Below are 10260 nucleotides of genomic sequence, written 5' to 3'. Positions count from 1 at the left end.
TAGCTGCCACTAGATTTGCCACTGCATATTTGACGTTGCAAAGCATTTATCAGTTGAGGCAACCATTAGAATCTATGCAAGCAAAGCTGATGGAAAAGAAGCGAGGAAAATAATTCTGAAGGATAACAACTTTTGGCTAAGCTTGATTTATGCTATCAAGACTACAAAACCTTTGGTGGAATTGTTGAGGCTAGTTGATGGAGAAAAAGAGCCTGCTATGGGTTTTCTTTATAATGCAATGGATGAAGCCAAAGAGAAGATAGCAAAGAACTTGGGTGGTGAAGAAAAAGATAACAAGGAGATATGGGATATTATTGATGAGAAATGGGATTTTCAGATGCATCGACATTTGCATGCAGCTGCCTATTACCTAAATCCCCGTTGCCATTATTCTCCTGATTTTTCTACACATCCAGAGATCAAGCTTGGGTTATTCCATTGTTTGGACAAGCTCATACCCAATAGAAATGACATGGAAAAAGCTGACCTACAATGTAGTGCTTTTCACAGTCGAGAAGGATTTTTTGGGTTGGCTCAAGCAAAGAACACAGTTCACAAACGAACTCCCGGTAAGTTTAACTGTTTAAGTTTAAATTCTTACTTAATTATAGTGTATTCAAGTACAAAAATACTAAATATTACTATTTTTTAGTTGAATGGTGGACTCAATATGGAGATGGCACTCCAGAGCTTCAAAAGTTTGCAATCAAAGTGCTTGGCCTCACTTGTTCTTCCTCTGGATGCGAGCACAATTGGAGTGCATTCAATTAAGTGCACACCAAAAGAAGAAACCGCTTGACCACAACGAGGATGAATGCTTTGGTGTACATTTTGTACAACAAAAAATTAAAGGATAGGCACTTGAAGTTGAAGTCCTTGGTAAATGATGAAGATAGCTTGTTGATTGATGAGTTGCCATCGGATGATGAATGACTTGTAGGTGAAAATGATGAAGATGCTGCCCATTTAACTGTGGATGACCTTGATGTTGATGTTTTTGAGGGGGAGCCATCACAAGCAACTCAAACTCAACCAAATGAATCTTCAAGCAAGAAAGTTAGTGCCAAGGGAGGGTCAAGTAAGGGAAAGGGAAAATTGCACCTAGTTGATGAAGATGAAGATGATTGGGAAGATTTTGATAATGATGATGGAAATGAGGATGATGAGGCTATAGAGTATAATGATTCTTCAGATGAAGTTTCATTATGATTTATAATGTGTTGTTTGTTTATGACATTAATCTCGGATTGTTATGTGTTTGATTGCTTTAAACTTATATTATGCTTGATGTTTTGTGGTGTGGTGTGTTTTTTTGAGACAATACTTTTAGCTAATGAAACTTGAATCTTATAAATAATGTTTACAGCTTATTAATATATTCTGTAGAAAAAAATTGAGGCTTACGCCTCGCCTCAAATTACAAATCGTCTCAAGGCATGCCTTCGCCTTTTTAAATTTTGTCAGGCTTATCAATTATTTTATTATTTTATTTTCGGGTTCAGGTTAGCCCTAACCCTAATACTCGGATTGTCGAGCTTATCAAGCAGGCTGAACCATTTGAACTAAAACTGAAAACCGAAGTGTTGAGCACATTAAAATTTAAATCAAGTAGTATCAATTGCAAATATATTTCTAAGAACAATTTTTTATCCAAAATAAGTTAACTAGTTAAAGTTTAATATGGAGTAATTAATTTAACTTCAAATCATCATTTCCATTTTATTCTAGTAGTAGCAAGTGCAGTATTATTCTAGTTTTAACTACATTTGAGCAGAAGTGTTCTCACAGCTCTATACTAGTTTTGTGGTTCTAGGAAACAATATTCTTTATGGTTAAGTATGTGTACATTTGACATTACTTGTTCTGAGAGCTTTATGGCCTAGAGTGTTTTTGGTTTGTGACTCTCTTGGCAAAAAATAAGAACTCTTTATGCACTTCATTTGCAGCTTAGTAACTTGGCGTGGGCTACTCCAAAACATGATGTTAAATTGTTAAAACACCCACTACAACTTCCTAACAAACTTCAACCATTTCCAGAGTTTAATAGTTAATACCCAAATCTCTAAAAACTCAAAAAGCACAGAATTACAGTTTAATACAAATTTTTTTATTACAGATTACAAAATACACATTCACAGTTTAAAGCATTCAAAATTTTCAAGCAAGACTCTAGTACCCACAGGCAGTTTAGCCTGAGAAAACACTAGTACCGGTACCAAAAAAACCTCATGTAAATGGAGGAGATTGGAGGCCTGGAAGGCTGGAACATACCCAGTTACCCCCGGCCGAGAGCAGCACGTTTACACGGCACCGGCAAAACTGTTGAAGTGGAAGGAGAGCGGCGGCTGATGCGAGAAGTGGTCTCTGGCTCTGAAGCGGGAAGATAAAGTGAGGCAGACGACAGTGAGCTGTGAGAAAATGAAATAATCAATGTGAAATTGTGAATGAGTGAATTAGGGGTGAGCTAACGGCGGTTACATAACCTACCCAAAAACCGAATCAATGATACCAATGCAGTAACACTGTTTTAAAATTTACACAGTTGAAACTCCATTGGTTATTTCTCAAAAATTTACATAAAATATTAATGAGCAAACTTAAAAATTTGAGACACAATAATTTTCAAACACTGTCCAGACTCCAGAATTAATTTCTCAAATATTTCAAACATTGGTCATTTCTCAAAAATTTCAAACATTAACAACAAGTGTCAGTGAGTTTTTTGTATGAAATATGTAAAAATTTAATGTATGAAATCCAGAGAGTCGCAACAATGGCAGTGTATGAAATCCATTTTAATTTTAATATGTAAAAAAATAAAAATTACTTTGGGCCTTACGGTGACTTAATGAAGCAAAGCTGAGTGGCTGAAGGGTAAAGCTGAGGTGGGGTTCGCAGAGCCGCAGAGTCGATGAGGGTGTGAGGACTGAGGAGCGAGAGCGGAGGTACAGAGGCGGTGAGAGACGTGGGAGAAGGGGAGAACCGTTTGTGGTTGTAAGGAAATAAGGATTACGGTTTAGGGCTATGGTATTTTATGATTTGTGTATTTCTTTTGGGCTTTTGGTGGTAGAAATGTAGAATGAATGGCAGTATTGATATTAACTAGTATTATACATGAAAATTCAACAAATATATTATTTACCAATAATAATTTAAAAATTATTAAAAACTTCATGGTACACAACATTGGTAGTAGAATTATTACTCTCTCCTTCTTCGTTCGCTATTAGAATTTTTAAACCTTTAGGGTTGCTAATCCTTGAAGCAGCAACGTATAGTTGTCCATGAACAAATACTGGTTTCCTTAACAGTAACCCTACATGCGTCAAAGTTTGACCTTGACTCTTGTTGATAGTCATTGCGTATGAGAGCATTAAAGGAAATTGCCTTCTTTGGAATTTAAAAGGCAATCTTGTATCAGTAGGGGTCATTGACATCCGTGGAATCAAGACAATTTTGTCCGCATTGTTTCCAGTTACAATCTTTGCTTCCACAACATGATCAGATAACCTGGTAATGATCAATCTTGTACCATTGCACAGTCCCATCGAGTGATCTATGTTTCTCAATAACATCACCGGAGAGCCAACCTTTAAAGTTAAAGCATGGTTAGGGATTCCAGAAGCTTTTAACCCATTTAGAAATTCAGGAGTGTGCATATCATTTAGAATACCATCACTTGAATCAGATTTGCTGACGGTGGCGCAACTTAGATAGGTCTTGCTTTCAGCAACATGCAAATCAGTCATATACTCATTGATTGCATTGACCACATCTAGTGTTGGAGCCAGAATTGCACGACTTTCCATGTAATTTTGCTGACAACAACCCTCCTTGAACATTGGGAATATGCTATCAACAATTGTGGCTATGTGATCACCAGTGGATGGCAACAACATTTCATTAGGGATTTGGACATTTGCATAACCATCATTAGGCCCCCCCATTGTCCCATCTTCGATAGCAGCTAACCATGACGCAAATTGTTCAACCTTTTGCATATCCACTCCTGGTTCCCTATTGTTCAGTCTTAGATTCTTTGTTAACCTAAGAACTTGACACGACTCCCACAGATACGAAGAGTTGATTGAAGCTGAAACAATATCTTGCCTCGAACCTTTAGGGACGACTGGCAAAATTTGTCTAAAATCACCGCCCAAAACCACAGTCTTGCCACCAAAGGTTTTTTTGTTACTATGAGGATCACTGAACCGCAAGAGATCACGCAATGTCCTATCAAGTGCCTCGAAGCAGTGTTTGTGCATCATTGGTGCTTCATCCCATATTATAAGTTTGCACTTGATAATTAATTCGGCAAGGTGGCTGCCCTGAGTGATGTTGCATGTGGAATCTTCGGTAACACCAATTGGCATTGCGAATCTTGAATGTGCAGTTCGACCTCCTGGCAGAAGCAAAGATGCAATACCGCTAAATGCAACATTGATGACAATATCACCCTGTGACCGTATTTTTGCTGATAATGCCTTCCAAACAAATGTTTTCCCTGTACCACCGTATCCATATACGAAGTAGAGGCCCCCATTTTATTGTTGTATATCATGTAGAATAGTATCGTATACAACGGTTTGCTCATCAGTCAATTGCTTTTCCATCAACTCACTCTCATCTCTTAATGCAAGTCAATTGCTTTTCCATCAACTCACTCTCATCTCTTAATGCAACACAATCATAATTGAGCTCAGCAAACAACAGGCGATTATCACATCGCCATTCTGAATCATAGTTTGGAATTGGCATTTGAGGATAATCGCTCAAGGTCTTGTTGTACAACTGTAATAATCGCTCAATTTCAATCAGCGCCAAATTCTTCTTGTCATCATCAGATAAACACAACTCTGAATTTGTAAAAAAAAAATGTCACAAAAATAATTTCAAAAAATTATACAACATAAAGAGAATATTAAATAACATTTTCATATACCTCTTTCTTGCAACACTCTGCATCTGTTGTATTGTACATCCCTTGATAGGTGATGCCAGACTTCATTCCACACATTTTCCGGGCGATTAACCAAGTTTGAGGTAAGTAATATAACAAATAATTTTCTCATTGATGCAGCAGTAGACCACTGACTTGTTTCATTAATTGCATCAATGTACTCTTTATCATCATCTAACAACCCTCTTGCATAGCAGGCATCTCGAAAAGTTGGATAGATTACACCCTTATATGACTTGATGTCTTCAAAATTTGTAGGACCCCGAACTACATTTAGGAGACATCTCAAGTAATATATTTCACCACTTCCAGGAGGTACGTAAAAAATCCGTCCAATGGCGAACCCTTTCTGCCTTGGATAACACTCTAATATCCTTCTTCCACACAAACTTGGTTGGCATGTCAATATAAGGCAAGGACTTAGCAGAATCATATTTCTTGTTAGCATCAAACCATGCAGTGAACATCCTTTGATTTACTGTCAGTCGATTAAGTACATTTTCTATATGGTCATCATCCTCAAACACAACTGATTGGCAATCTGGAAGATGAAAACTTAATCTTTCCACAGGAGGATGCCTAAATTGGACGTCAAAGCTAAGAAGTCTCCAAGCTGCCTCGCAGGCAGAAACATACCTGTAATTATAATACATGCTGATCTCATCTACAACCTCATTTGACCGCTCATCAGTGGTGCTCCTGTAGAATTCCGCTGTGACCCTATCATTACCTTTGTTCACATACTTAAATAGATACTTGATTGACCTAGATTGGTTACACCATTCTACGTTGATGTGGGCCTTATATTTGAGAAGCAAGTATCTATTATGTGGTACGACATATCTGCTATCCAATTGCACACCATTCTTCTCCACAGTTTTTCCATTGTCACGACGCTTGTATATTGGATACCCCTCATCATCCCAAGTGGATACATCAACAAATTTCTTTGGGAAGTGTTTTGAACACCTGTTGTTCACCATGCATGGAGATTTGGGCTTTTCTATTCCACATGGACCGTGAATCATAAATTCTTGAACAGCTTGGTAGTAATCAGTGTCTAATTCTTTGCCAGGAATTTCTGCAGAAATGAAATTGTCCATAGTTTCTGATGTAAAGGGTATTACCAATCTTTGTAGGAATATTAGAATGTGAGCGTGTGGTAATCCACGCTTCTGAAATTCAATAGTTTAAACCATTACACGAAAAGCAAAAAAGTAGAAGTTAGATGTAAGTTTACTATATTATGCATTAAAAAAGTTAAAGCAAATTTGAAACATATTCTGTATTATGAATTAACATAATTAAAAAATGCATGATACCTGCAGTGACAACACAAAACAGATTCCCTGACCGTATTTCTTTCACTAAAGAATCTAACTTCATCTTGAAAATCCTACATATAATGTCTGGCCTATCTTCGGTTTTCAAGTTGCATTTTTGCATGTATCTTTGAATCTCGGGCCACTTTGGATTACATGTGAAAGTGATAAATAAGTTTGGATATCCCTTGTGTCGACAAATTGCCATTGCATCCTGATAATTCTGAATCATATACCTAGCACCGCAAGTGAAGCTGGATGGTAAGATTATTCGTTTACCTTGTTTGTTGGTATCAACTTCTCCTCTGGTCAAAGCATTTGAAAGTCCTTTATACGCTTCACATCTCAATGCATTTTGATTGTTTCTAATATAGAGAAGCCTGCTAGATTCCACCATGGTGTATGCATCTACCAGAAATTGTTGGAAAAGTCTCCTAGCATATAGCATTGTGGATGCTTCATTCAACCTTTCATGTATCCTAAAAGCGAAGAACTCACGCTGTGATACACGAACTCTACCACCACTTTGTTGGTTTCTGGTGACATTGAATTGAATATCTTCTCTATAACCGTCTTCGCCGTACGGGAAGAGAATAGGATACTGCAAAGGTAAATATGCTGGATTGAGCTCATTTATCCTCTTTAGGCCACCTGCCTTACTCTCAACCAAAATATCTCGTTGACCCATTGTGGGGTCCAAGTCACCAACGATCAAGGTAGCTACCTCAGATACAGTTGGTAAGTTGTATGTCCTAGCATCACCATTTCGTTTACCAATCAACCTCATCTTAAACTCTAGTCGTGGATTAGATTCAATCCGATTTTTTGCTAACCGGAATGATTTCACCAACACATTGTGATCATCTAAATCTTGCTTAATATCTTCCACTATCTTGACATGTAATTGATCCATATTTTGTGAAACGCTGATACATAAGCAATGAATATAAGTTTCTACAACATTCAGCATTTAACGATGAATTATAATAGTAAATATAAAGTAAACCAAGAGTATTACCTAAATGCGTTGATGCAGTTTTCGACCTCATTTTCTGTGTCAGGGATGTATAGCTGAACAAATTTTGGCTTATTTCCTTGTTGCGGAAGTAATCCTCCCATTAAATGAAAGTTTTGTCCATTGATCCTAAAAATGGGTGGGGAATTACCCATGTTTATGGATTTGTCGACCTTTGCTCCTAATGAAGTAAACGAAAACATGTTATTGTACCTCCTAATGTGTTGTACAAATTCTTTTTGTTTTTGTCCTTTAGTAAAAAAGAGGTCAAAAATCCTTTTAGGAGGTATGCGCATTTTGGGCAGCTTTATTTTCCCATGTCCACAACACGATGAATATTTTGGTCTTCCGTTGCGCACAGACTTATTGACTCGCTCTTCAAACCAGTAGATTGCATTGCAATGTTCACAGATATTACTAGGGTCACCAATATCGTGGTAAGTGACTGTAACATATATTCTACTTATATTATGTTTGATATTTTGTGGTGTGGTGTGTTTTTTTGAGACAATACTTTTAGCTAATGAAACTTGAATCTTATAAATAATGTTTACAGCTTATTAATATATTCTGTAGAAAAAAATTGAGGCTTACGCCTCAATATGCCTCGAGGCTTACGCCTCGCCTCAAATTACAAATCGCCTCAAGGCACGCCTTCGCCTTTTTAAATCTTGTCGGGCTTATCAATTATTTTATTATTTTATTTTCGGGTTCAGGTTAGCCCTAACCCTAATACTCGGATTGTCGAGCTTATCAAGCAGGCTGAACCATTTGAACTAAAACTGAAAACCGAAGTGTTGAGCACATTAAAATTTAAATCAAGTAGTAGCAATTGCAAATATATTTCTAAGAACAATTTTTTATCCAAAATAAGTTAACTAGTTAAAGTTTAATACGGAGTAATTAATTTAACTTCAAATCATCATTTCCATTTTATTCTAGTAGTAGCAAGTGCAGTATTATTCTAGTTTTAACTACATTTGAGCAGAAGTGCTCTTACAGCTCTATACTAGTTTTGTGGTTCTAGGAAACAATATTCTTTATGGTTAAGTATGTGTACATTTGACATTACTTGTTCTGAGAGCTTTATGGCCTAGAGTGTTTTTGGTTTGTGACTCTCTTGGCAAAAAATAAGAACTCTTTATGCATTTCATTTGCAGCTTAGTAACTTGGCGTGGGCTACTCCAAAACATGATGTTAAATTGTTAAAACACCCACTACAACTTCCTACAAAACTTCAACCATTTCCAGAGCTTAATAGTTAATACCCAAATCTCTAAAAACCCAGAAAGCACAGAATTACAGTTTAATACAAAATTTTTTATTACAGATTACAAAATACACATTCACAGTTTAAAGCATTCAAAATTTTCAAGCAAGACTCTGGTACCCACAGGAAGTTTAGCCTGAGAAAACACTAGTACCGGTACCAAAAAAAACCTCAAGTATACGACTACCTCATCTTCCGAACCCCCGAGAGCTACAAGAAGGCCAACCTCGAGCCCCCAGACTATGGCTGGAGCGAGAGGTACGAACCAAAACCGGTGGCTGCTCCGGCCGTTAAGATTACCCCGGCCGACCCGAGCCAAGGTCATCAGGATCACTCACGCTTACCTTTAACTCTCTAGGGTCGGTTAGAGCGATCTGATCATCAAAGCTAACCCTCTCATTTTTGTTGTGTAGACATGGTGCTCGACAAGGCTTTCATCGCTGCCCCGGCCGCTCCTCGCCCTCCCAAAGCTAAAGTTTCCCTAGGGGCGAAAAAGGCTGTCGTTGCCAAGCCGTCCACCGATCCTCCGGTCATCGACATATCCGCCCCGACGCTTGCCGACACCCCGTCGGGTGGCGCCACTGCCTCCGACCTCCAAGTCACTCACGGCCAGAGTCGGCGAGGGAAGGAAAAGAGGCAAGAGCCTGAGGTCGAGGAAGTCCTTACCCTTAAGCGCACGAAGCGCTCATCTAGCAGCCGATCTTCCGAGCTGCATGAGGGCCTGCGCGAGAGGGACACGCTGACCGCGGCCCTAGTCGATCGGATAAGGGATAAGGTGCCGGGCATGGAGACCATTATGGAATGGTCGTGCAACCGCCTCGGGGAACAGATTGCCGAGGACATTCTCCGGGTAAGCTATTGATTCAACCAAATTTTTCATCAGCCCCCACTCGGACATGGATATTAGACCTTTCGTGTTTTCAGCTGACTCACACCACGACCGACCTTTTCTGCTGGGCTCGGGCCCTGGAGGGTATCCGAGAGAAGGAGGTCGAGCCACTCCAAAAGCAGGTCTCCTCTGCCGAGGTCAAGATCAAGGAGCTGGAGAAGGAGCTTGCTGTCGCTGAGAGCCGAACTTAGAAGGCGGAGAAGGATCTCACCGCGGCCGAGGATCGAGCCGAGAAGGCGGAGAAGGCTGAGAAGGAAGCCATAGAGAAGATGAAAGATGCCAGCAGCCTCGCTCGGTTCATATGCACCAATAAGGCCATCGCCAAAGAGTTCCTCACAGCCTTCGTCAACACGGAGGTCGGGGACAAGCTCGTGTGGATCTACGGGCAGTGGGCTTTCACCTCCGGCTGCTGCGCTATGCAAGAACAGGTCCACACGGCTCTGACCGAAGGCCTCAAGGAGACTGACCTCCCAGAGGTGCTGGCCCTACTTCCCGGTGAAGTGGCCGACCCCGGCCCCAAGCCTTACTCTGAGTCGGGCCCGTCGAAGTGATCGGCCAGCGGAAAAGAAGAAGAAACAGATATTTTTGTTATCTTGAACTGGCGGAGCTCGGCCCGCATTGTGCCGAGTATCTTAAATGTTCATTTTATGACACTTTCTTTTTGTTATGGCGTCATTGATTTAAAATTCGAAAATGATCTCATCGGGCCGTAAGGTCGGCTGACCTGGCGATCGGGCACCTTACTCCCGAGATGGGCACCTTGCTCCCATCGGCCTCAAAGGGCCATAAGGTCGGCTGACCAAA

The 10260-nt window shown here is 39.7% G+C and overlaps 1 protein-coding gene across 1 annotated transcript; it reads right to left on the bottom strand.

Annotated features, from left to right (window-relative positions):
• Positions 1-2275: 2275 nt before the first annotated feature.
• Positions 2276-7452, bottom strand: LOC116001257. Its single transcript, XM_031241146.1, has 8 exons — positions 7301-7452; positions 6283-7208; positions 5280-6041; positions 4943-5227; positions 4665-4856; positions 3171-4504; positions 2488-2522; positions 2276-2408 (listed from the first exon to the last, which is right to left on the bottom strand). Exons 1-8 carry the CDS (start codon positions 7450-7452, stop codon positions 2276-2278), a joined length of 3819 nt encoding a protein of 1272 aa, XP_031097006.1.
• Positions 7453-10260: the final 2808 nt, after the last annotated feature.

Source organism: Ipomoea triloba, chromosome 13 (genome assembly GCF_003576645.1).
Source record: "Ipomoea triloba cultivar NCNSP0323 chromosome 13, ASM357664v1".
Classification (NCBI taxonomy): Eukaryota; Viridiplantae; Streptophyta; class Magnoliopsida; order Solanales; family Convolvulaceae; genus Ipomoea; species Ipomoea triloba.
Note: the sequence above shows the minus strand (reverse complement) of the source record. Positions and strands in the feature narration are given on the sequence as shown.

What these genes read in the sequence shown, in the direction of transcription:
- LOC116001257 (XM_031241146.1), bottom strand. Translation starts at nt 7,452, where the DNA reads ATGGGTAATTCCCCACCCATTTTTAGGATCAATGGACAAAACTTTCAT. An exon ending in TGTTGCATTAAGAGATGAGA is followed by an intron (nt 4,505 to 4,664) that starts GTGAGTTGATGG and finishes ACGGTGGTACAG; the next exon opens with GGAAAACATTTGTTTGGAAG. An exon ending in CCAATGTTGTGTACCATGAA is followed by an intron (nt 2,523 to 3,170) that starts GTTTTTAATAAT and finishes ATTTTAAAACAG; the next exon opens with TGTTACTGCATTGGTATCAT.